The sequence below is a fragment of the Delphinus delphis genome, chromosome 1 (genome assembly GCF_949987515.2).
Source record: "Delphinus delphis chromosome 1, mDelDel1.2, whole genome shotgun sequence".
Taxonomy (NCBI): Eukaryota; Metazoa; Chordata; class Mammalia; order Artiodactyla; family Delphinidae; genus Delphinus; species Delphinus delphis.
In genome coordinates this window covers 112,952,833-112,978,700 of record NC_082683.1, presented here as the reverse complement: position 1 = coordinate 112,978,700, position 25,868 = coordinate 112,952,833, and the positions used below count along the sequence as shown (strand labels likewise).

The 25,868-nt window shown below is 56.2% G+C and overlaps 1 protein-coding gene across 1 annotated transcript; it reads left to right on the top strand.

The window, feature by feature from the left end:
* The first annotated feature begins 1,732 nt into the window (after positions 1–1,732).
* On the top strand, positions 1,733–16,971 carry INSRR (insulin receptor related receptor). The gene is made up of 22 exons (XM_060008425.1): positions 1,733–1,817; positions 5,413–5,964; positions 7,543–7,846; positions 7,953–8,095; positions 8,309–8,453; positions 9,309–9,523; positions 9,805–9,931; positions 11,330–11,568; positions 11,782–11,949; positions 12,042–12,237; positions 12,431–12,472; positions 12,550–12,770; positions 13,009–13,145; positions 13,230–13,392; positions 13,640–13,745; positions 14,439–14,491; positions 14,675–14,904; positions 15,380–15,490; positions 15,622–15,781; positions 16,072–16,201; positions 16,334–16,468; positions 16,728–16,971. Exons 1-22 carry the CDS (start codon positions 1,733–1,735, stop codon positions 16,969–16,971), a joined length of 3,906 nt encoding a protein of 1,301 aa, XP_059864408.1.
* Positions 16,972–25,868: the final 8,897 nt, after the last annotated feature.

Below are 25,868 nucleotides of genomic sequence, written 5' to 3'. Positions count from 1 at the left end.
GAAAACAGAAGAGACAGAAAGGGAAGGTGTCGCCCCAAAACAGCAGGAGAATGGAGACCCGGGAGCCGAGACGCCGATTTCCAGGAGAGGCCACGGGGTGGCGCTGGAAGCCCGCGCGCAAAGGTGTGAGCTCCTCCGAGGTTGGGTGGGTGGGGACGCAGTCTGCAGCCCCCACTGCGCGGCGCCTGGTGACCCAGCGTCAGCCACTGACCCGGGCCAGCCGGCACTGGCCCCCAGGCTGGGCAGAGCCAAGCTGGGCTGGGCTGGCATCGATCGCCGTTCTGACAAGAGCATCGATTTCTGCGCGGAGAAATTAATAGCTCTCTTAGCTCCTCGGACGCGGGAGCCGCCCGCGGGCGGAGCTGGGGACCCGTCGGTCCAAGGAGGCCGCGAACCCGGAAAGCCCCGGGTCCCCAGCAGCAGTCAGAGGGCAGGCCCCAGCCCCTTCACCCCGCGGGCCTCAAGCCGGGGAAAGGGGAAGGAAGAGGGGTTCTGGAGGAGGGACTTTTGGAGAAGGGTAGGGCAGACAAGGGCCCAAGGAACCCGCAAAGGAAGCCCTCCGAGAGGAGAGTTTTCTGCACCAGGGCCCCAGCACAGACTGTCCCCCAATTTCCCGAGACAGAGACAGACCGACCGACCAAGTAGCCTGAATTCAGGAAGGTGACCAGACAGAAGGGGGGCCCCACGGGGTCATTGCCCTCTCCACGAGGATTTTGGTTGGAACCAAGGGGCTTAACTAGGACAGAGCCTTGCGCCCGAAAGCAGAAGTGACAGGCTCCTAAGGAGGTTGCCAGGGGCTCAAAGAGGCGAAGGACTTGACTATTCCGGAGACAGGTCGCATTCCCGCCGGGTTTCAAGCTCACCGGGTCGCTGCTGCCAGCAGTTACCCCGCAGGTGTCAAGGCAGCAGGTGGCCGAACTTAGAACCACCCCTCCCCGAGGGGCCCGGTCGCTCGCCGCCGCTCGGCAGGCAGTGCAGCCCCAATTGGGAGAAGTCCGCAGGGGCGAGGGAGGGGGGACCCACCTCAGCCGCAGCGGGGCTGGGGGGAGCTCTGTTCTTGGCCCACCATCCCCCTGTATTTTGGCCTTATTTCCCCAACAGACCTGTCCACCCCTGAGTTGTCAGGCTAAATATTTTGGCTTGGCGGGAGGGGCGGAGAGAACCGAGAGGTCCCGGCAAACCAATCCGTTCGGTCTGGGGCGGGGAGGCGGGAGCTGGGCGCGGCCCCTGCGTGCCACCCAGGGAGATACCGCGGCAGCGCGGCCAGCTGGCGCTGGGGAGCCGAGCGCGCCCGGAGGGATCCGGGGAGACTGTCCCCGGCGAGTCCCGCGCTCCCCGGGACCACCCCCCGCCCCGGGCTTCTGCTCCGCCCTCGGGGTTGACCGGCCTCTTGCGCTGCCTTTTGCTCTGCACCCTGTGTGACTTTCTTTCCCTGGAAGCCTCTCTGAGTCTCTTCCCGTTGCTGTCTGCATCTCTGTCCTCATCTCTCTGTCTCTGTTTTCACGCTGAGTCTCTGGCTCCAGAGGCCTGTCACCGTCTGTGTCTCTGTGGCTCTCATGATTTTTTTCTGTCTCCTGCCATCTCTGTGTGGGATTCTTTGTCACTCTGCCCCTTCCCTTCCCCTTCCCTCTGAAGCTTGCATCTCTGTGTCCCCTAGGGCCTGTCAGGTCCTTCTCCTCCCCGGAGCCATCTGGAGAAGAGCCAGGACTGGGCACAAGGCAGGACTAAGACAATGGCAGTGCCCAGTCTGCGGCCATGGGTGGCCTGCCTGCTTGCGATCCTCCTCTCCTTGGGATTTAGCCTGGACACTCGCGAGGGTGAGTCCCCAGCACTGTCTCCTGGAGCCCCATCTCCCTTCCCGCAGACTGGGAGGCCAAACACTGAGCTTCCAGCCAGAACACATCTATTTACTTACTTCGACATGAGACTGGGGTTAGGTCTCAGAAGGACTTCCCACCAGGAAGAGCATTTAGTTTCCCAGAGGCGGGCATTTTCCTCTCAGTTCCCTGGGAAATGAGAAGGACCCTGAAACAGGGATGAATAGATGTCCTCCATTCCTGCTTATGAAACAGTGATCCCAGTAAAGCCTGAATGAGAGTCAAAATGAAGGGATGAGTCTTAGAGGTCTTTTCTAGAGCCACTGGATGGGAAAGGGGCCAGGATGGGAAGGGGAGCTGAAAACTAGGCACCATTAAGTAACTGAACCCATTGTGCAGACAGGAAACTGAAGCTCAGAGAATTGAGAGATCAAGCTAGGCTGGGGTCCTGAGCTCCTGCCTCCAGGTTCTGTCCCATGTCCCCCACTTTGAGGGCCCATCCGCTGGGGTAGGGAGCTTCTTTTGATTAGTCCCCAGGCTAAACACTTGCCGTGTGTAGGGTTTTGGGGGTTGGGACCATGTAGACGAAGTGGCCCTCATGAGTGTGCTGGGGGCTTGGCAGGGAGAGGAAAAAGTGCTGAGGGTGGAAGATTCAAAGGCGGAAGGATGAAGAGATGTCCCTTTCCCCACACCCACCATTCCCTTCCAGACTGAGGAAACTCAGGAATCCAGTTCTCTGTGCCTGCCTGAGGGGTCCCGTGATGCCCTCAGACTGGGACTTCCAGGGGCAGAGCAGAGTCTCCCCTTCCTGCAGAGACAGAGGAGTGATGTGAGTGGGTTGGGGCAGGGGGTCCCCTGAAGAGTGCTAGTCACAGAGGCACTGCCTGCAAGGCATAGCCCCACCCCTGCACCCCTCCCCTCCTCCACCCCTCCCCTCCTCCACCCCTCCCCTCCTCCACCCCTCCCCTCCTCCACTGCTGTGCCAGGACAGAGCATAGCAAATGCCAGCCAGGAGCACAGTTGTCAGGACAGGAGCACGGCCCTGGGGGCAGGGGGGCGGGGGAGGGCGGTGTTTGGTCAGGGGACCCAGATGTCCTGTTCCCAGTGCAGCTCTGCACACCACCATGTCCTGAAGGGAGGCAGGCAGGGGTTAACCTGTGAAGTCGTAGATTTGTTTTTCCAAATGACTCCCATCAGGGGAGCCCTAGAGAGGCTGGGGCATGATGGGAAGTGGCATGTGGGCTCCTGAGAGAACCCCCCACCTGCCTGCAGAGCCTGATTGGCCTTTGCCTGGAGGGACTAGAAGTGTTTTCTCATTCTCCCTGTCTGTGTGTGTGCATGTGTACCTGCGTGTGCTCAGACACACACACACACACATGCACACACACACAGTTGCTGGGTAGAGCCAAGCACAGGGACCATTAATGACAACAGGGAGAAGGTGTGAAGTAAGCCCCAGGGAGCCAGCCTAGCCTGGCCACCCCCTTTTCACCATCAGGGGATGGGCCTGGGTATGTATGATGGGTGCCTTGTTGCTTGAGGGCTGGGTAGGAAGGGAGGGAGTGGAGGCTGGAGAGGTTAACAGGACTTGAATGGCAAGCTGAAGGATTCAGACCTGAATCTTCCCGAGTGGGGAACATAGAAGGTATCCTTGGGAGAAATGAGCGCAGGGACCAGGTATCCAGCCCATTAGGAGAATGGTCCTACGTGCCTTGGGGAAAGAAAGAAAAGGGGGGCTGGGGCCCTGCGATCCAGAGAAGCCAGACACACCCAGGTCCCCCAGGGAGGATTGGACTTGGGATCCAGATGTCCATCGATTCAACCCACAGCCCCTGAGTGCCCAGTGGTTCCTGCCCTGAACTGGGCACCATGTGGGGATGCTGACTAACAAGGGTCCCACCCTTAGCAGCCTCCCTCCTTGGAGGGGGTGACAGACAGACAGAAAGCAATGTTGGGGCAATACCCCAGGTGTTCTGGTGTGGGTGCTGGACTAAGTGCAGCTGAGCCTGGAGTGATTAACTCAGAGGGCCAGGGAAGGTGGGCGCTTGACCTGAGGCTTTCAGGGCAAGAACTGAGGGTGTTGGCAGGCCAAGGAACTCTTCTGAGGCTGGAGGTATTAGCGGGGCCCAGTTTATCAACACCCTGGAATGTCAGGCTGAGGAATTTAAACTTGAACTTTTGGCAATGGGAGCCACAGAATGTCCCTTCGAGAGTAAACAGTTGCAGGGACCAGGCATCTAGCTTTCTCAGACCTGGGAGAGAAGTGGAGTGTCTGAAGCTCAGACTACTGCTGCCCAGTCACAGATTTCATTCATTCATTCCTTCATCAAATATTTATTGAGCACCAATTTCATGCCAGGCACTATACCAGGCACCAAGGATACAGCAATGAATTACACAATGATCCCTGCCCTTCTGGAGCTTACAATAAACAAAATAAATAAGTAAATTGTATATTAGCCAGCGTTAAGCATTTGGAGAAAAATTAAGTAGGAAGGGGAGTGGGACTTTCCTGGTGGTGCAGTGGTTAAGAATCTGCCTGCCAATGCAGGGGACACGGGTTCGAGCCCTAGTCCGGGAGGATCCCACGTGGCACAGAGCAACTAAGCCCGTGTGCCACAACTACTGAGCCTGCACTCTAGAGCCCGCGAGCCACAACTATTGAGCCCACATGACACAACTCCTGAAGTCCACGTGCCTAGAGCCCGTGCTCCACAAGAGAAGCCACCACAATGAGAAGCCCATGCACCGCCAGAAGAGAAGCCCCCGCTCACCACAACTAGAGAAAGCCCACGCAGCAGCAAAGACCCAACACAGCCAAAAATAAATAAATAAATTTATTTATTTATTACAAAAAAAAGTAGGAAGGGGAGTAGGGAGTGTTGCCTATTAAATAGGATGGTCAGAGAAGTCCTCATTGAGAAGGTGACATCTGAGCAAAGACTTAAAAGAGGTGAGGGAGCCACTGAGAGGGAAGAGTGTTCTAGCCAGAGGGAACAGAAAGTGCAAAGACCCCAAGGCAGAAGCTTGGCTAGCTTGTTTGAGGAACAGCAACGTGGCCAGTGTGTCTGAAGAAGAGAGAGAAAGCGGGTGAAGTTGGAGAGTTGCAGGGGCCCTGTAGGCTGCGGTAAGGACTTTGGCTTTTCATCAGCGAGATGAAAGCCATTGGGGAGTTTTGAGCAGTGGAGGCACTCTGGCTATAGAGTGGAGGATAGAAGAGAGAGGGGACAGGGTGGAGGTAAGGAGACTATTTAGGAAGCTATTGCTGTAAAGCCAGGAGAAGATGATGGTGAAGGCAGTGCAGGTGGCCCTGGATGCATTTTAAAGGTAGAGCCCACAGAGTGTAGGGGTTAGACAAGGAAAGGAATCATGGAGGCTTTAGTTTTGGAGTCTGACTGCAAGAATGAAGTTGCAATCAACTGAGAAGGGGACGTGAGTTTGGGAGGGAAGTTCAGAAGCTCACTTTTGCCCATGTTGGCTCATCTGGTGGGGATCCTCCAAGCTGCCAATGAGGCCTCTGAGGCCCGGGGAGGAGGTCACGCATGGGGTGCTCGGCCCAAACGGTACTGAGGGCTACCTGCACTTGTACCCACAGTGTGCCCCAGCCTGGACATCCGCTCAGAGGTGGCAGAGCTGCGTCGACTGGAAAACTGCAGCGTGGTGGAGGGCCACCTGCAGATCCTGCTCATGTTCACGGCCACCGGCGAGGACTTCCGTGGCCTCAGCTTCCCACGCCTCATTCAGGTCACCGACTACCTGCTGCTCTTCCGTGTCTATGGCCTGGAGAGCCTGCGTGACCTCTTCCCCAACCTAACGGTCATCCGCGGTGCGCGCCTCTTCCTGGGCTACGCGCTGGTCATCTTCGAGATGCCGCACCTGCGGGACGTGGGGCTGCCAGCGCTGGGGGCCGTGCTGAGTGGGGCCGTGCGCGTGGAGAAGAACCAGGAGCTCTGCCACCTCTCCACCATTGACTGGGGCCTGCTGCAGCCTTCACCTGGCGCCAACCATATTGTGGGCAACAAGCTGGGCGAGGAGTGTGCCGACGTGTGCCCTGGCGTGCTGGGCGCCACTGGCGAGCCCTGTGCCAGGACCACCTTCAGCGGGCACACCGACTACAGGTGCTGGACCTCCAGCCACTGCCAGAGAGGTGGGCACTGGCACAGAACATGACTGGGGGCACAGAGGGGGCAGGGTCAAATGGGGCTGGCTGGCCATAAGATGGTATGGGTAAGTACTTTGCCGACACTATTTATTTTAATCCTCACTCATCCTATGAGGGAGGTGCTGTTACTCTTCCAGTTTTGCAGATGAGGAAACTGAGGCTCAGAAAAGTTAAATGACTGATGTAGCATAAGGCAGTCAAGGGGTGGGCACAAGACAGCATCAGGTAGTTATGGAGAGACAGTAAAAGATAGGTATAAGTTGGACGTGGTGAGGAGGGGAAGGGTGGCATGAATGGATACAAGTCAGCTGCACAAGAAGCAGTATGGGGCAGTGGACAAGAGCAAAGCCGACTGGCCTGTGTTTGAATCTCAGCTCTACTACTTACCAGCTATGTTTATTTAGCTAATCTGTGCCTCAGTTTCCTCATCTGTAAAACGATCAGAGCATTGTGATGAAGAATGAGCTATTCTGTAAAACATTAGAGCAGTGCCTGGGCCATGTTAGCAGTTCTATGCTTCTGATAAAAATGGCCTCGGCACAGGCTGGCAGTATTGAAATGGGAAGGTTGGGAGCTGGGTGGAAGGAGAAAGGAGGAGGTGACAGATGAATGACAGGGCAGGTGAGGACAAATAATGTGACGTGGGATCTTCTTTAGGAGGTAAGGTGCATGGAGGGGAAACAGAAGGAAAGAGTGGAGAAAAGGAGGAGTGGAATAAGGAGGGGATGGTTGGAGGAGGAAGTGAAAGTTATAGGGGAGGGAAAGAAGACCTTCAGAGACTGGAAGCAGATCTGGGGTCCCCAAGCTCGGGCTCTTTCCACGCAGCTCCTGGAGGTCAGCTCCCCTCACTCCAATGCCTCAGCGTGAGGGCAGAAGAGTAACCAGATCCCTGCTGTATCCACTGGGCCCCACCTCCCCAATATCTCCCTGTTGGCTGTAAACACAGCTGCTGCACGTCCTCTCTCTGTATAGTGTCAACACGCCCTGGCTGACCCTTGCCACACGCATCGCTCCCACAGACATCCAGCTGCCACTGTGCAGAGTAGCCAGGCCCTTGGCACCCGGCCCCAAACCCATCCACATCTGCTTGGGACCACCTCCCACCCAGGGCAGAGCGCTGAAGAGGGAGGAAGTATGGGCAGGGGCATGGGTCAAATGACCAGGGACGGCCCCTCCTTCTACACACTCCCAGACCCACCTTGCCCTGGACCTCACTCCTCAGGAGAAGCTGACTTGTTCACCTTGGCCCCATGCCTGGCAACGATCTGGGCACTAGGCCTAGACAGGACAGCAGGCTGGGGAGCAGCAGCCCTGATAGACAAGGTCGCTGCTTGGTCCTGAGCTCTGACACCCCTGGCTAGGCACTGTGGGAGGTGAGGAGTCACAGAGAGGGGCCACGGTCCCTATCTTCAAGAGCCCCCGTCTGCGGAAAACAGAGTCAGCAACCAGTGTCATCTGAGCTGGAGGGATTTGGGTGCAGACTAAGAGTTTTAGCCCAGGAGCAGGGGGTGGAGCTAGGACCAAGGAGGCGTGGTAAGGTCTAATGCAGCACTCTGCCCACAGTGTGCCCCTGTCCCCGTGGGCTGGCCTGCACGGTTAGGGGTGAGTGCTGCCACACTGAATGCCTGGGAGGCTGCAGCCAGCCAGAAGACCCCCATGCCTGTGTCGCCTGCCGCCACCTCTACTTCCAGGGTGCCTGCCACAGGGCGTGCCCTCCAGGCACCTACCAGCATGAGTCCTGGCGCTGCGTCACGGCCGAGCACTGTGCCAGCCTGCGCTCTGTGCCTGGCCGTGCCTCCACCTTTGGCATCCACCAGGGTAGTTGCCTGGCCCAGTGCCCTCCAGGCTTCACCCGTAATGACAGCAGGTGAGTGTCAGGTGGGCGGCGGGGGGGGGGGGGGCCACCCTTGGAGCAGTGAGGAGGCCCACACTGGTCCAGGGCTCATGCCACATCCTCTGCTTGCCCCTACTAGCATATTCTGCCACAAATGCGAGGGGCTATGCCCCAAAGAGTGCAAAGTGGGCACCAAGACCATCGACTCTGTCCAGGCAGCACAGGATCTGGTGGGCTGCACCCACGTGGAAGGGAGCCTCATCCTCAATCTTCGTCAAGGCTGTTAGTGCCTTCCTCAGGACCATACCTCTCCTCCTGGCCACACCCTTCCTCCAGGCCACACCCCTTACAATGATCCAGCCAAAGCACCGCTTTCCACCATCCTGGGTCCCAGCCCTGAGGGCCCCCTTCCCTTGGCCCCCATTCAGCTCCCCCCTCCCAATGGAACCATCACTTTCCTTGCCCCTGCTCCAGCCCTGTCTTCCCCATTCCCAGATAACCTGGAGCTGGAGCTGCAGCGCAGCCTGGGACTGGTAGAGACCATCACTGGCTTCCTCAAAATCAAGCACTCCTTTGCCCTCGTGTCCCTAGGCTTTTTCAAGAACCTCAAACTAATCCGGGGGGACACCATGGTGGATGGGTAAGGGGTCAGAAATAGTTCCCTCTGTCTCATCTCCTCCCCAACACTCCCAAAACTGTGGTGAAGAGTATGGGAACCAGCTCTGCTACTTACTAGCTGTGTGACTCTGGGTAGGTTACTTAACGTCTCTGGTCCTCAACTTTCTCATCTGTGAAATGGGGTTAATATAACTCTACTTATTTCTTAGGGCTGTTGTGAATACTACTTAAGTTGTTATGTATAAAGCACTTAAAACAGAGCCTGAAACGAAGTATATATTACTACATAAAATTATAGTTACATATAACTCTATATGTATTGGTTATAATTGTTATCATCTGATCCTCTTAGCTGCAGAGCAAGACTGCCTGTGTTTGAAACCCATTCCTACCTTTACCAGTCGAGGCCTACCCTTAATGTAGCCAGGATTTTTCAAAATAATGTTTTAAATTACCATCCAGCCAAGTGGTTTCTCATGTACCCCCAGGGGTGCCCCCACTCCAGCTGGAGAGGCATAGCCCCAGGCTGAGTCCCACTCCTTCCTGTGTCCCCAAAGCCAGGACAGAGCCTGGCACGTAGCAGGTGCTCAATTAATGTGACATGAGGGAAGGAGGGAGGCAGAAAAACAGTTGACCCCATTTCACTGATGAGGAAAACACAGAGTGTGGGTGACTTGCCGGACCTCACATTTCTGGTCAGTGGCACCGAGTGGATGCGTACGAATGCCCCGTGTGCACTGGTGCGGGTGGGCTGCTGTGTGCCGCTCCTTCCCTGTGCCCCCAGTGCAGCCCCTTCAGGAAGAACCCATAAGACACCCCCTTCCTCACCCCTTGCCCCTACTGGCCATGCAGAGCAAGGTTCCCTGGCCTCCCCCAGGAACTACACTCTGTACGTGCTGGACAACCAGAACCTGCAGCAGCTGGGCTCCTGGGTGGCTGCGGGGCTCACCATTCCCGTGGGCAAGATATACTTCGCCTTCAACCCACGCCTCTGCTTGGAACACATCTACCGCTTGGAGGAGGTGACTGGCACGAAGGGACGGCAAAACAAGGCAGAGATCAATCCCCGCACCAACGGAGACCGAGCTGCCTGTGAGGCCCAATACCCCAACCCCTGGCACCCTGGCAGTGAGAGATGTGACCCCAAGGAACACCCAGACGCACGCACACGCTGACTTTCACACACACTGAAATACACCAGACATGCTCCCGGGTGGAAGGGGACGCTTGAAGGGGACAACGTGATAATTTCTCTTCAGAGGCCACGTTGGGGGTGGGATGCTGCGGCGTCAGGGTGGGGGTTGGGAGTAGGCGGCTCAAGCAGGTGCTCTCAACACGGTCAAGAGCAAGTGTTCGCCCTTCACCCTGAACAGGCCAGACACGCACCCTGCGCTTCGTGTCCAACGTGACGGAGGCCGACCGTATCTTGCTGCGCTGGGAGCGCTTCGAGCCGCTGGAGGCTCGGGACCTACTCAGCTTCATCGTGTACTACAAGGAGTCGTGAGTGGCGGGGGCGGGGCCAGAGTGGGTGGGACTAGAGCGGGGGCGGGGCCAGAGCGGGCCGGGGGTCAGAGCCCGAGCAGGTCAATTTGTTCACGACCGCAGGCAGGTGAGGGCAGAGCCCCCGTGGGCTGTGGAGAGCCAGCAAGCCAGGACCCCAGAGTCGTTCTCCTTCGTAGGGCCCACGTCTGGCTCTCTCCTCTCACCTTCTTCATCCCTTCGTGCCTCAGTTTCACCTTAACCAGTGATGAGGAGAGGACAATCAGGATTTCTGAAAGCCCAGGAGAGGCGCCCTGCTGGGAAGGCCTGGATAATTAAACTTCACTTCACTAGGCTAATGTTTTGTACCGACCACATGCTCCTGCCCCAGCAGCGGTTTGGGAAGTACCCACTAATTTGGTCAGTTTTATGCATATCCTTGCCAGCATTTCATTAAAGCCTGAGGAAGGGAGGGAGCAGGGACAACCAAGGACCAGCTGCTCTTTTCTTTGGAGAGAATGTACTGACCATAGCAGGATGGATAGTGGTTAGACCACAGGAAGAACTTCTCCAAAAGCATGGCTAGGGATCAAAAATAGAACTCTTTAGAGGAGAGAGATGGATTTGGGAAGGCAAGCTGGGAGAGCAGGAGTAACCCTCTGTGGTAGATAGAAGATGGGAGCCACCTGGTTTGGAATCATTTCCTGTGAATTAAAATGGAGAGATCTTAGTTGCCCACTAGCACAGGGCCTGGCCTGGGAGGAAGGGAGAAAAACTAACGGTGGGAGGCCTGCTCACAGGGCCAAGGCTCTCCTAGGCCTCAGTGGAAGATGAAGGACTCTAGCACGAGGAGCTGGAGAGTTTGTTAAATACAGATTCCTGGGCCCCGCTCCCACAGATTCTGATTCCATTAGTCCTGGGCAGGGCCCATAAATCTGCATTTCTAACAAGCTTCAGCATTCAGGTAATGCTGAATCTTCTGGGCCATGGACCGCACGTTAAGGAATGCTAACATGGACTGCAATGTAAAGCCCCGGCCTCCCACCCCTACCCACCGGTTGTACAGCTCACATTCTGCAGGACTATACACCACTGCCTTTGGACTCAAAGGGCAAAGAATCTTCGAGGTCTTTCAGGAAACTTCCCTAGCATCTGCCTTGCAGTGTGGCTATGGCTGTGCTCCCTTAGAGATATACTGGGGATCCTGGCTCAATTCCAGCTCTGAGCAGACCCACTCAGTGAGTGTGTCATGTCCACAAGGCACCTGCCCCAAAGGGCAGACCCACACCTGCTTCTGAATGCCCTCATACTGGAAGAAGCATGACAATGACAGTCTTGGAGTGATTCAGAGAGGAGGGGGATGCTAGAAACTGGGGTTGGGGCTGAGCTGCCCCTCATCTCTAGGGATGGGGTGTTCAGCCCATTCCAGAATGCCACAGAGCATGTAGGTCCAGATGCATGTGGGGCCCAGAGCTGGAACCTACTGGACGTGGAACTGCCCCTAAGCCGCACCCAGGAGCCAGGTGTGACCCTAGCCCCGCTGAAGCCCTGGACACAGTACGCAGTGTTTGTGCGGGCCATCACGCTGACCACTGAAGAGGACAGCCCCCACCAAGGAGCCCAAAGCCCCATCATCTACCTCCGAACCTTACCTGCAGGTAGGCTGAAGCCTTTGAAGGGGGTTGGGAGCTAAATGCCTGGGTCCTAGTGAGAATGGGGGAACCCAAGCACCAGAAATAGAGAAGCTGGGTCACTGAACACTGGGCCTATAGAGGCTGGGAGGCTGGACCTCAGAGAGAAGGGCCCATAACCAGACAGTATTTGAAAGGGGGATCTGCAGCCCCTCAGTTGTACCCTACTCACACCCCCAGCACCCACAGTGCCCCAGGACGTCATCTCCACGTCCAATTCCTCCTCCCACCTGCTGGTGCGCTGGAAGCCACCGACCCAGCGCAACGGAAACATCACCTACTACCTGGTGCTGTGGCAACGCCTGGCAGAGGACAGCGACCTCTACCTCAATGACTACTGCCACCGCGGTGCGCAAGGAGGAGGCGCGGACCGGAGGGGTTGGGGTGTCGGGCCGCGGGCGCTGCCAGTCTAACTCTTTCCTTCGCCGCCGCCGCACCAGGCTTGCGGCTGCCCACCAGCAACAACGAGCCCCGCTTCGACCGCGAAGACGGGGAGCTCGAGGCCGACAGGGAGCCTGGCTGCTGCCCTTGCCAGCACCCACCTCCTGGGCAGGTCCTGCCACCGCTGGAGGCACAGGAGGCCTCCTTCCAGAAGAAGTTTGAAAACTTTCTACACAACGCCATCACCATCCCCAAGTGCGTCTCGGCACGAGCGAGCCGGGAGGCCAGGGTGCTGATGAGCGGGGTCTACGGGGCGGGGCGGGGGGAGGGGGCGGGGCCTGGGTTGTGGGTGGGGTTGCGAGGCGGTCCGCCGTTGCAGAGAGGGCACTGGGGCGCCTTCCAGGCGGGCCTGACAGGGCCCACCCCCCCGATCCCCCGGTCTCCCCAGATCCCCTTGGAAGGTGACGTCCATCAATAAGAGCCCTCAAAGGTGAGCGGGGGCAGAGCAGGGGCCGAGAGGCGTGGCTCCCGGGACCGGGGCCTGGCTCTGACTCGCGCCCTCCCTAGGGACTCATGGAGGCACCGCCGGGCAGCCGGGGCTCTCCGGCTTGGGGGGAACAGCTCGGATTTCGAGATCCAGGAGGACAAAGTGCCCCGGGAGCGAGCGGTGCTGAAGGGCCTGCGCCACTTCACAGAGTACCGAATCGACATCCATGCCTGCAACCACGCGGCGCACACTGTGGGCTGCAGCGCTGCCACCTTCGTCTTTGCACGTACCATGCCCCACAGTAGGTGACCCCCCCCAGCTCTACCCCGCCCACACACCGACCCCAAGGACCCTAACCAATTAGTGCTCCAGCCAGCCAGTTTGACCTCCCGCCAACCTCAGGGCCGCAGTTTGCTCAACCTTTCCAGTCCCCATAATCCCAGCGTCTCCTCAAACCTCCCAGTTTAGCGCCCTTGGGTTTGAACATGAAGGTGAGAGGAAATACTTGTGGCCGGGCTGCCTGATGCCCTCTCCCGCAGGAGAGGCTGATGGCATCCCAGGGAAGGTGGCCTGGGAGGCAGCCAGTAAGAGCAGTGTTCTCCTACGCTGGCTTGAGCCACCAGACCCCAACGGACTCATTCTCAAGTACGAAATCAAGTACCGCCGCTTGGGAGAGGTAGGTACCCCAGGAGACACCCTAACCCAGCCCCAGTTTGTGCCTCCATCCTCTTCCCAGCCAGCTCTTCTGTGTTGCCCTCAGGAGGCCACAGTGCTGTGTGTGTCCCGCCTGCGATATGCCAAGTTTGGGGGCGTCCACCTGGCCCTGCTGCCTCCTGGAAACTACTCGGCCAGAGTTCGGGCAACCTCACTGGCTGGCAATGGCTCCTGGACAGACGGTGTCGCTTTTTACATCCCTGGCCCAGGTGTGCAGAGCCACTGTCCCAGACCTGTACTCCCAAACGGCCCCCACCTGGGTCCCCAGCCACATCTCCCATTGTGGAAACCACAAGCCCCTCCACCCCCTCCCTCCCCCATCCTCACTACCCATTGTGGAAAGAGAAGTGTCCTCTACCCTCTGACTTCTCCATCTTTTTTTATTATTATTGTTTTTTGCTTTTTTTCTGACTTCTCCATCTTTGACCCAAACCTCTGCCACCTTCTGGCCACCAGAGGAGGAAGACTCTGGGGGGCTGCACGTCCTTCTCACTGTCACCCCCGTGGGCCTCATGCTGCTCAGCATTCTTGCTGCCCTCGGTTTCTTCTACAGCAAGAAGAGGTGATGACGAGTCCCATATTGGTTCCCAACCCCCTTCTTCCCTGAGCCCTCATCGTAAGGTCAGTGCAATCAGAGGGTAGTAGAAGAGACAGCAGAAAGGAATTCCTTAGAAGCAGTAACTCTTCCACTGGGGGCGGCATGGAGGAAAGAGACACACCTTTCAGTTAGGGGGACCAACTTGTCCACGTTTGCCTGGGACTTTCCTGATTTTGGTAGTGAAAGTCCCAAATCCTGGGAAACCCCTCAGTCTGGGCATACTGGGTCTGTTTGCACCATACTCTTAGCCTGAGAACTAATGAAACTGGTCCTATCACAGCAGGGGGAGGAGCAGGAGACCTCAGGATGTGTCCTGGGATCTTGGGATTCCTGATGTCAGATCCCCCTAGGGCTGGATATGAGAGGGAACTGAGGGCAGGACTTTGATTAGCTGGGTTCTGAGGACTAGCTGAGCAGACAGCAGCTTCTCTGCTTCTGTCCTCCCTTTTCCCAGCCTGTCAGATCCCAGATCCCAGGACTAGGACCAAGACTAGCTTGGAAAGTGCTTGGTGTTCCCCAGGGGTCACCCTGATCAGAGCTAGGGGTTATGATCAGTAACTTCCTTCCTCTTTGTAATGTCCCTCTTCCTTGTCCTCTGACATTGCTTCTTCCTTCCCGAGGACCCTTCCAGCCTGACCCTCTCATATCCCATTGCAGAAACAGCACGCTGTATACCTCTGTGAATCCGGAGTACTTCAGTGCCTCTCATAGTAGGTCTGGGGGTGGCTGGACGGGTGGTGTGGGAAAGGGAGACAGGAGGGGAGAAGAGGCAGACTTCCAGACTATCTTGGAGAAGGCAGCCTTGGGACCCGAGCCCTTCAGAAGAGAAGAGAAGTGGGTGGAGGTGTGGCAGAGAGCAGTACCCTCGCCTGGTGACTCCCACTTCCTCTCAGTGTACATCCCTGATGAGTGGGAGGTGCCTCGGGAGCAGATCTCCATAATCCGGGAACTGGGCCAGGGCTCTTTTGGGATGGTATACGAGGGGCTGGCACAAGGACTTGAGGTTGGAGAGGAGCTCACGCCCGTGGCCCTGAAGACGGTGAATGAGCTGGCCAGCCCACGAGAACGCATTGAGTTCCTCAAGGAAGCCTCTGTCATGAAGGCATTCAAGTGTCACCATGTGGTAAGGGAGGGTCAAGGGCATTGTCAGGGTCAAAATTAGGGTGAAGTTCATGTGGTAAGAGGGCAAAGATCAGAGATGATTTCAGGGCACCATCAAGTTCAAGGTTGGGCCTGTGGTTAGGATCCTAATTGGGGTAAAGCTCATGGCTGGGGTTAGAGTCGAAACAGGGTCATCATAGGGCCATGGTAGGATCACGGCTAGGGCTGAAATCAGTCCTGGTGGAAGTCAACACTGAGTGTTCACATCATTATTAGGATCATGGTCAGAGTTGGTTCCATCATGAAGATTGGGATGATAGATCGATTAAGGTCATGGGTTAGCGTCAGGGTCATTGTTAGGTCAAGATTAGGGTTATGGTCATGGTTGGGGTTAGGAGGGTTGGTGTCTGGGTCAGCTGTGAGAGCAGAACAAGGTTTTGGCCAGGGAGATCAAGGGAGCTGGGTAGACCTGCAACCAGGCTCTTTATCCATCCCAGGTACGTCTCCTGGGTGTGGTGTCTCAGGGCCAGCCAACTCTGGTCATCATGGAGTTAATGACGCGAGGGGACCTCAAGAGCCATCTTCGATCTTTGCGGCCTGAGGCAGAGGTAGGGACCAGGAAGATCCTGGGTGAGGGGCTGGGGAGTTAGAGAGGACTTGGGCACAGTTGTAGGGGTCATCATGGGGCAGGAGTCCAGCCTCAAGTTCCTACTTCACTAGCCCCCTCTCTTGGCTCTAGAACAACCCTGGGCTCCCTCGGCCGGCACTGGGAGATATGATCCAGATGGCTGGTGAGATCGCGGACGGCATGGCCTACCTCGCTGCCAACAAGTTTGTGCACCGAGACCTGGCGGCCCGAAACTGCATGGTGTCCCAGGACTTCACCGTCAAGATCGGGGGTACAGAGGGGGCCAGGCGGGTGGGGGCAGCCTGGGTAGAGTGACTCCCCCTAAGCGAGGCTTGAGGAGACCCAGGCCTGTCCCACAGCTCTGTCCCTGATAGCCCCCCACCCTGGATCTCAGTCTCCTCGTCTGAGGGCAGCAGGATTTGGATGGGATGATCTCTGAGGTCCTTTGAACCCTCACATTCCAGGATTCTTGGAGGTGGAGAGGGTTGGGAGAGGTATTCCTGGGGCAGGAGCTGGTGAATGGCTCTGCTGCCCCACACCCCGTCTACCCTCACTTTCCAGACTTCGGGATGACTCGAGATGTGTATGAGACAGACTATTACCGCAAGGGCGGGAAGGGGCTGCTGCCTGTGCGCTGGATGGCCCCTGAGTCCCTCAAAGATGGAATCTTCACCACCCACTCGGATGTCTGGTGGGGCCTGGCTGGAGCAGAGGGCTCAGGGGGTGTGGAGGCAGGGCCTTGGGAGAGGCCTGGGTGCACTCCTTAGGGTGCGCTGAGCTGCATTAAGGGTGCTGGGCTCAGGCCCTCCTCCGCGTCCTCCAGGTCATTTGGCGTGGTGCTCTGGGAGATTGTGACCCTGGCTGAACAACCCTACCAGGGCCTATCCAATGAGCAGGTGCTCAAGTTCGTCATGGATGGCGGGGTCCTAGAGGAGCTGGAGAGCTGTCCCGTTCAGCTGTGAGTCACCCCAGTCTGCCCTGCCTATACCTGTCCCACCCCCGTGAGTCTGGCCCACCTCCTCCGATGCTTTTACTTGCACTGATCCCCAGCTCTGAGCCGTCCAACTCAACATCCCCACTACAACCCCCATTTACTCCCCTGTGACCCTCTCAGACATAATCCCCCATGACCCCCCCTACAATCACACTGATTGACCCTCTCAGTGCAGGAGGCAGGACGTGTGCACCCCTCTGACACTGCCCCCCACCTCCACCAGGCAGGAGCTGATGCACCGCTGCTGGCAGCAGAACCCGCGCCTGCGCCCAACTTTTACCCACATCCTGGACAGCATACAGGAAGAGCTGCGGCCCTCATTCCGCCTCCTTTCCTTCTATTACAGCCCAGAGTGCCGGGGGGCCCGGGCCTCGCTGCTGCGCACAGATGCAGAGCCCGACTCCCCGCCAACCCCTAAAGGGGCTTCCTCAGACTTCAGCCCCCAAAATGGGGGTCCAGGGCACTGAGGGGCACCCCATTCCCTGGCTGGTTGGCCTCCCATGGGCAGAGAGGAAGGGACCTGACCTTTGCAGCCGTGAGATGCTGAGACAGGGCAGGGGGTGGCCGAGGGGGGCACAGAGAGCAGGAGCAGGACAGATCGGGGGTGACGGGGAGAGCAGAGCAGAGTCATGGCAGGACAGATTTTCTCAGGAATCTGATCCTCCATGAGGAAGTAATCAAGGCCACAACAGAAGTGGAGGTCAGACCAAGGACAAGACATCCTGCCCTCTGAGTGAGAGAGCCTACTCAGACTAGGAAGAGAGGCCTGCCCGCCCCAGAGGCAGCGTCTGGGGAACCCCACCCTCGGCTTTGGAGCTCCTGTGGGCATCTGGGGCCATCAGCGCGTTTGAAACCAGATGAGCAACCAGAATCGGGGCTGGAACCCTCTCTGTCTGTGTTTGGGAGGCTGGGTTTGGGCATCCACGTGACTGCTCCTCTCACCTCCTCCCTCTGCCCCGTTCCGCAGGGGTTGTGAGGAGAACCCAGGGACCCGGGCGAGTGGGTTCCCAGCCTGGCCTGGAGGCCTGCCCTCGCCCCCCTTCCTCTCCTTTGCCATACCCAAAGACGCCAAGCTTGGTGCTCCCCCTTCCTCTTGTCCAGGGCGTTCTCTTGGGGCAGATTCACCCCTTCTCCCAGTCCTTTCCCCCTCAATCCCCCTCCTACCCTTGGATTATTAAGGCTTTAATAGCCTTGCTTCCTCCCTGCCCTCACTTCTGCCCCCCACCCCTGCCTCTCATGGGAAGACTGGAGAAGGCACAATAAAGGCCGAGGTCTGTTTATACCCTCGTCCTGGGCAGCCCATTATCTCTCCATCTATATGGTGTTAACACTGGATGAACTTCCTCCCTCCCTCCTTGGGGACTTGAGGTGGTGACCCTGAGGCAGTGATATAGGATAAATACACTGCTGTCAAACACCACCTCCATGAGGACTGAGCAGCCAGGGTTGCCATGGCAGTGAAGCAGGACCATCCTGCTATTATCTGCGGCTCAGGTGGCCAGAAGTGGTTGAGCCCGGCAGGGGAACCTTCGTATCTGGCCTCCCAGCCTCACCAACCCGTCCCCTACACCTCATCCCTCCGTATTTCCACTGGGCAGACATGTCCTGGGGTATCACAGGACAGACTTGAAGTGGGCAGAACTTGGGGTGGGGGAGGGGTACTGATGACATCACCAGTCCGTGCTGGATGCTCCCCAGGCAAGGCAGGGGACACACGTCAGAGCAGAGTCTCTGTGTCTGGCTCCCTACTGTTATTCCATCCCAGGAGCAGAGATGCCCCGGAGGCAGGTTAAAGGAGCACATGGGAGTCTGTTTCCAGGCTCTTATGCCAGTGCCATCAGGGCATTCGAAGGGGAGGAGCTGCAGATGAACGACTTAAAACCTTGGTGAAGGGGGTGGTAGCAGAAGGGGCTGGGCCTGGCTCAAGGCTTTTTCGCATCCTGTATCAGCGTTTCCTGCATCCAGGTCCTCAGGGCCAGAGCTCCCATGCTGCCACACACGGGGGTTCTGCGGAGGTTCATACTTCTAAGCGTGCTTGCTCACTCCAGCACCTGTCCTGAAAACCACAGCTCCTTAAGGCATGAGCGGAGTGTGCATGAGTCTGTGCGAGGCCGTCTCTATGCTAACCACAACTCAGACACTATCCTGTTAGGGTCCAGGTGGGCAGCAAGGACCACGTGTCCCACCGCACGCGCCCCTGCCCTTCCCTGTCCCTGCCTGTCATTGCTGGCTAAGGCAACAGTGACCCCTAATGGTTGCTGGCGGAACCACAGCTTAGGGAAAAAAGAGTGGGGAAGGTTGTTGTCTCCTCCCTCCCTGAGTTGCTGGTGTCAGGCCACCAGCGAGTACAAGGGAGGAGAGACTCCACACATAAGCCCTGGATCTGAGACCCACACACTCGCACAGCAGACAGGCACACCTGCACTTGCACAGGCCCAGAGGGCAGCACTGGGGTCAAGTCCTCTCCCCACCACCCATGTCCCCTAACCTCCACAGGATGGGACATTGTGTGCTCAGGAAGCGCTGGGCACGTGGATGTGGAAGGGCTTAAAGAAGAGACTGGGAGTTGAAGAAAAGAGGGCTTCAGAAAAACACTGCCTGTGCTTCACCTCCAAAGATGAGCAGGTGGTGACTGGCCCAAAAGAACATTTTGGAGAAAGATGTAGGGATGCTGGAAGACAAACTCTACTGCCATCTATGTCCTAGAAAAAAAGTGGATGTACACTGTAAATCAATTATACTCCAATAAAATTAAAGGAAAAAAACTTGATGTAATAAGGTAGCAAGAAAGATGGTGGTTAGACTTCAGAAGGGACTTCCCAACTATACAGAGAAGCTTTGTGGAGGGAAGAAGTGTCCTCTCTCAGAGACAGCTAAATACAGACAATAGGTTGGCCCGGGGAAGGAGAGTGATGGACACCTACCACAGAGGCAGAAGGATGAGGGCAGTGACTAAAATAGTCCAGAAACAACTTTCTTGATTTCCTCCTCCCCCACCACCACCCCGATTCAGACAGAAGTCCAGAAAAAATAACCTGCAGCTGGCTAGGAAGGGTAGGAAATGGTGTGGAGACAGATTAGCATAAAAGAATTACATGTTTATCATCTACCCCCTTGGAACTGTTCTTGTGCCTTCTCGTCAAGTCCCCCACCTGGGCAAAGGGATGCTGGAGGCTCTAGGTCTCATGTCCCACCCCCTCCCAGCTCAGGAGCAACTGATGCGTCTTTGTGGGGAAGAGATTGGCGTCCTCCATAGTGAGAGGCCCAAAGGCCTGGGGCAGGAGGCTTCGAGGTCAAGTGGTCCGGGGTCAGGTGAGCTGTGCCACTGGACCAGGCCTTGGTTGAGGCAGGACAAATAGGGGTGTTCACAGTTCCTCTTCCTCTAGGCTCGGGGTACAGAACAGAAGGCTGCAGCCAGGGTGGTTCCTGGCTATCATCACGTAGGAGGAAGAGCCAGGTACGAAGACAGGAGAGGTCAGCGTGCTGCTCCTGGGTCAGCCCCACAGCCTCATACTCCCTCCGAGTCCCAGGGAGCTTGGATGGCAGGGCACCAGGTCTTAGATGCCCAGCCAGGGGGCAAACCTGGAGTAGAAACTTGGACCTTCCCCTTGGCCTAGTGTCAACAATGCTGTGGAAGCCCCTCCCCTGGTCCAGGAGTTGTTTGTCATCTTCTCCAACCTTAGCTGAGGTGAAGGACAAGGGAGATGTTAGTCACAGCCATTACCCCACAGCAAGGGTCTTCCTCCTTCCAGCAAGAGGCTTCAATGCCCAACTCCTCAGGCCACCAGTGCCCGCCCCCAGGGGCACAAAGGAGAGTTTGGGGGTCCTCTCATCCCTGTGAGGCTGATGGGCAGTGTGCTGGCCCCTCCTACCCACTCCTGACCTTTGCCCAGGAGTCAGAGGGCCTGAACACCTGGGGCTTCTTCCGGCTGCTTTCCATGAACAGGAGCTCCTCTGGGTCACTCATCTAAAGGCACGACTAGTGAGTGGACACTAGGGTGATACTGAATGTGCCAACTCAGGAATCCAGGCTGTTGGGGTTGGGTTGGAGCCAGAAGGGAGGGCATTTGGTGAGCCCCTGGGCACGTGATCAGGAGCTTGAGATCAAGTGCTCAGATACCCCTGACGCCTGGCTGAAGGAAGGGTCTCAAAGGGGCCACACAGCTAAGAGTTTTGATGTCCTCGCTGTGGAAAGGAGGCCTAAGGGCCATGGGGCAGGCGTTCAGGGTGGGTGTGGTGAGGGGTGGAGTGCCCCCTGGGCCCGAATATCTGGATTACCCAAACTCAGGGGCACTTGCCCTTCTCCAAAGCCAGGAGAGGTAGCCCCCTGCCCAGGATGGTAGCTGGCTGAGTAGATACTCTGGTCCCTGGGAAGGCAGAACATCTGAAGAGTTTGGCGTCTTGGACTGAGCAGGCCAGGAGCTCCTCTTCCCATCTTCCCTTCCACCACAGAGGGGAGATAGGAGAGATGGGGCTGCCGGTCAGGGTGGGGGTGGGCAGAGGGAGGCACTCCCAGGATAAAGATGTCAACTGAAATCCTAGGACAAAGAAGGAGGGGCACAAGATATTCCCTCCTGTCTCTCTCCCCGGCCCCAGTGGCTGCAGCTCTCAAGCACCAGGGACATTGTCAGATGTCAGGCAGAGGGAAGACAGGAAAGGATGGGGATGCTGGGGAGGTAGTGAGGAGGGAGAAACAGGCAGAGGAAGGGGGTGTGGGAGAGGAGACCCAGAGAGGCAGGGAGACAGGAGTTCAGAACCCCTCTTCACACATGCACTGGAGGCTCTGAGGACACCCCAGCCTGCCCCTTGGCTCTCTGTGGGTCTGGCCCCCACCCATCCCCACTCATGAGCAACAACAGGGAAACTCTGTGCTTGGTTGTATCTGGAGAGGAAGAGGGGTCACATCCTGAGGGAGTAGAGGGTCACGCAGGTTCCCACCCTCTCAGGTTGTGTCAAGCTGGTCCTCAAGCAGAATTGGACAGGAGAGGGGAAGTGGGCAGAGGTGCAGGGGGAGAGAGGGGAAGGATGGCTAGGGTGGCAGTTGGGACAACATTATGAGACTATGCAGAAGGATTTTTAAGCAAATGAGACAGAGGCCCCTTCCTCTCTAGGAGGCAGAGAAAGGAGAGCATGTGGACAAAAGGACAGAGGTTGACAGCTGGGTCAGGCAGGAAGAAGTAGAGATGAAGGAGAGGGGTCTAGCCAGCATGCATCTCTCCAAACGGCAATTGGAGTAGAAACTGCTGCTGAAGCAGGAAGAATGGAGGTGGAGCTATATAAAGACTTCCGGGGGGCTTTCCTGGTGGCACAGTGGTTGAGAGTCCGCCTGCCGATGCAGGGGACACGGGTTCGTGCCCCGGTCCGGGAGGATCCCACATGCCGCGGAGCGGCTGGGCCCGTGAGCTATGGCTGCCGAGCCTGCGCGTCCGGAGCCTGTGCTCCGTGACGGGAGAGGCCACAGCAGTGAGAGGCTCGCGTATCGCAAAAAAAAAATTGTTTAAGACTTCCGGGGAACAGGGTCGGGGGTCGGGGGTCAGGGGGCATGGGGCAAAGGAGGCAGGGGCGGCCTCTTTTGGCAGCAGAATTACCTAAGGGAGAGACCTCCATGAGAGAAGTCCAAGGGCTGAAATAAGATAATGGACACCAAGTGCTTGGTAAGCTATAGAGCACTACACAAATTATAGTTGTTGTTATCTAATTGTGATATCATTTAAAAAGATGCTGCAGAAGTACATTTAGTGCCATGGAAAGATGGCCATGATGACCTGCAGAGTGAAAAGAGCAGGTTGCAATTAATATAAATGCCATTTTTTGCATTCACATGTACAAACCCAGAGAAGTATCTGAAAGTGTAAATATACATCTGGGAGATGGGGTTGTGGAGGATTTATATCTTCTTTTTGCTTATCTGTATTTTCTCTTTATGTTTTTAAAGAACATACATTATTTATGTTGTGAAAAACAAGCAGTTTGCTTTGAAAGGAATGAGACTTCCTCCCAGTTGGTCGAGGTTCTGGGCTCAGAAAGGGTGAGGTCAGAGTCGGCCGGGGCCCTGGCTCCGCCCTCTCTCTGCCTGGTGGTTTACCTTGGGGTCTGACAAATACATATCCTCCATGAACATTTTTTTCCTCTGTGCTCTAGGCTGGGCCAAAGTTGATTTGCGTGAATTTAGAATTGGCAGCATGTTTTTGTAACCCCACGACGTTTCTGGCTGGGAAGATATAAAACAGGAGGGAGGTAGAGAAAAGCAGACAGAGATCCCCAGCAACTCTGAGACCACCCACAGGGAGGCCCACAGCCCTCTGCTGGCAGTGTCCTTGGGACCACCTTCCCCAACCAGCCCTGCAGGATCAGCTTCCACCTATAGTGGCTTCCAGGGCCTGTGGCAACCTAGGTTCCCACCCCTGCTCATTCCTCAGCCTTACCCACGTACCACGCCAACACCCAAACGTGGCTTCCTTTTTTATCCCTTCCCCCACCCTCTGCCTCCCAATCTGAGTGTGGACCACCACACCCTTGGAGGCCTCCCCCAACATTCTTCCCCACTGGGCTCCCACCTTGTCTCTTTCCCAGCCTGAAAACACCCTCCTCCCTCCTATGAGCCCCTCCCCCAGAGCTACTTAGAATAGTACCTAATATCGATAATTCCTTATGCTGACAAAGAGCTTTCTGTTTCCAAAGTGTATGGCAAATCCACTTAGAGAGGATGGCATCAGTGATCTGAGAGGCCAGATGACTTGCCTACGGTCCCATAGCCAGTTCCTGGAGGTCCAGCCCCTTCTACCATGAACCCAGCCTCAAGGGCTGAGAGTAAACTGATTTGTCCTCTCTGTCCTTCAGTCCCTCCTTTATCTCTAAATTGCATCTTCCCTGGCATGTAAGCCTTCCACTTCTAGCTGCAACTTGCCTTTCCAGCATCATGATCTGCCCCACCCTAAAACAAACCTCATGTTCTAATCAGTCGAGACTCTTCCCTATCCACCAGCTTGCACCATGCTGCCCATCACATGACCTGTGCTCTATGGGAATTGCCTCCACATCTGCCCCACCCCCTGCCCCATCTTTGGTCTCTGAGGCTGTTTCTGAACTCTGCACCATCACAGGGCACTGAGTACCTGCTGCCTTATATAGCCATGATGTTAGTGTCAGGACTCCCCTTAGGAAAATAGAAACCACGCTAGGTATTTCCACAGAGGGTATTGAATATAAGGGGTTGGCTTTACTGGTGTGGGAGGGCTGAAAAGCAAAGAGGGAACACTAAGTACCACAGAGAAAACCACAAGAGGAAGCTCCCACCCCTAGGCTGGGAGAACAAGCAGGTAAGGTTGAGGTTGTCAGAGTATAGAACCTCAGGGAAGGAATACCCCAGAGGTGGGATCCAGATCTTGGAGGAGGTAGTGCTGCCCAGCTGGTGCTGGAGCAACGTTGAAAGGAAGCAACCGGAAGAAGCAAGTCCTCCCCTCTCTCCCTGTAGGCAACCTCCCTGTTGGCAGAACTTAATAAGAGCCCACTGGCAAAATACGCTCTGCAAAATATGGTTTGCAGAGTCAGCCCCAGCCTCACAGAGCAGAGTATAGAAGGGAGGGGTTAGAGCTGAGAGACAATAGGTAAGTGACCAGCACCCATGAGGGTCATTATTTATTATGATTATTAGACCTAAAATGTACTGAGCACCTTCTACATATCTACACTTGACATACCCTCGAACATAAAGAAAAAAGTGGGGACTTCCCTGGTGGTCCAGTGAGTAAGACTCCTCGCTTCCAGTGCAGAAGGCTGGGTTCAATCCCTGGTCGGGGAGCTAGATCCCGCATGCATGCCACAACTGAGAGTCTGCATGTCGCAACGGCGACGTCCGAATGCCTCAACAAAGACGTCCGAATACCACAACTAAGACCTGGCACAGACTAAATAAATTTTTTTTTTTTTAAAGAATAATCTGGGGCGTCCCTGGTGGTGCAGTGGTTGAGAGTCCGCCTGCCGATGCAGGGGACACGGGTTCGTGCCCTGGTCCGGGAAGATCCCACATGCAGCGGAGCGGCTGGGCCTGTGAGCCATGGCCGCTGAGCCTGTGCGTCCGGAGCCTGTGCTCCGCAACGGGAGAGGCCACAACAGTGAGAGGCCCACGTACCGCAAAAAAAAAAAAAAAAAAGAATAATCTGGTGAGCTTCATTATATCACTGACATTGTACAGATGAGGGAACCGTGCCTTCAGGAAGTGAAATAACTTGCCCAAAGTCCTGCAACTAATATATGGCAAAACTGGGATTGAAAGTCCACGATTTTTCCACTCTATCCTGTTGTCTACAAGGTGCCCCACACCGGGCTAAGAGGGCTCCGGAGAGGGGTGGGCATAAGTCCTTATGGGCAGGGATGGCAGACTGTACAATGGTCTGGCTGCAGCGCCAAACCTCCTTGAGCATGTTGCATGTGCTAAACCGCTGCTTACAGTAGTTCCTGCCATGGGTGAAGGAGCCACAAAGATGGACAAAAGCCAGGCCCTACCCTTGCAGAGCTCACTGTCTCCTGGGCAAGAAGACATGCAGACAGATCACTGCAGTGCACCATGGAGCCGTGCAAGAACCAGGGCTCTGAGAGCACTGTAACTGAAACTCAGATCTCATCACTTCCCTGCTGAAAGCCCCTCAATAGCTCCCCGGTGCCAACCAGCAAAGGCAAAGCTCCCAAGCAGGCTGACCTCAAGCTCTCTGCCCCTCACACCCGTGCCACCCCCAGATGGCACTGCAGCTCTAAGCCTCCACACCTTCACTCATTTTGCTCCTTCAACCCAGAACGTCCTCCACTCTCTCCACCCTCCCCTTCCCGTGCGTCCTGAGGATTATCTGCTCACCCTTTAAACCAGCTCTCTCCACTACCACCTCCTCTCGGAAGACTTCACTGCCCCTTCACAACATTATCCTGGGCAGCATGGACCACTCCTTCCTACACGCCCCCTGAACCACAGGCTTCTAGTTTAGCTCCTATCACTCTGAATTATCTGGGTTTGTTTACCTGTGTATCTTCCCTGCCCTCGAGTCTTATTTATCTTTGTAGCCCTCGAAACTATCACACACTCCAGTACATAATAGGTTTTTAATAGATGCTCCATGAATTCATGATAACAAACCAGCCAAGGGCAGGGAGTGCAGAGAGGAAAAAAAATACTGCCTTTGGAGCCAGACCTGAACTGAATCTTAGTTAAACATACTTACTAGTTTGCTTGAGCAAGTTGTTGGTAATTTAGTGCTCCCGGCCTCTGTCAAACGGAAAGTCCACTGCACTCCTCACAGCACAATGCCTGAGCCCAGACATCTGCAGGGCTACCTGCGTTCTCCTTCAGGTGGTCGTGGGTGAGGGCCAGGCC

Coding starts and splice junctions, on each gene's coding strand:
- INSRR (XM_060008425.1), top strand. CDS start 1,733: ATGGCAGTGCCCAGTCTGCGGCCATGGGTGGCCTGCCTGCTTGCGATC. Junction 9,932..11,329: donor ATCGTGTACTACAAGGAGTC/GTGAGTGGCGGG, acceptor TGGGGTGTTCAG/CCCATTCCAGAATGCCACAG. Junction 13,146..13,229: donor AGTACCGCCGCTTGGGAGAG/GTAGGTACCCCA, acceptor TGTTGCCCTCAG/GAGGCCACAGTGCTGTGTGT.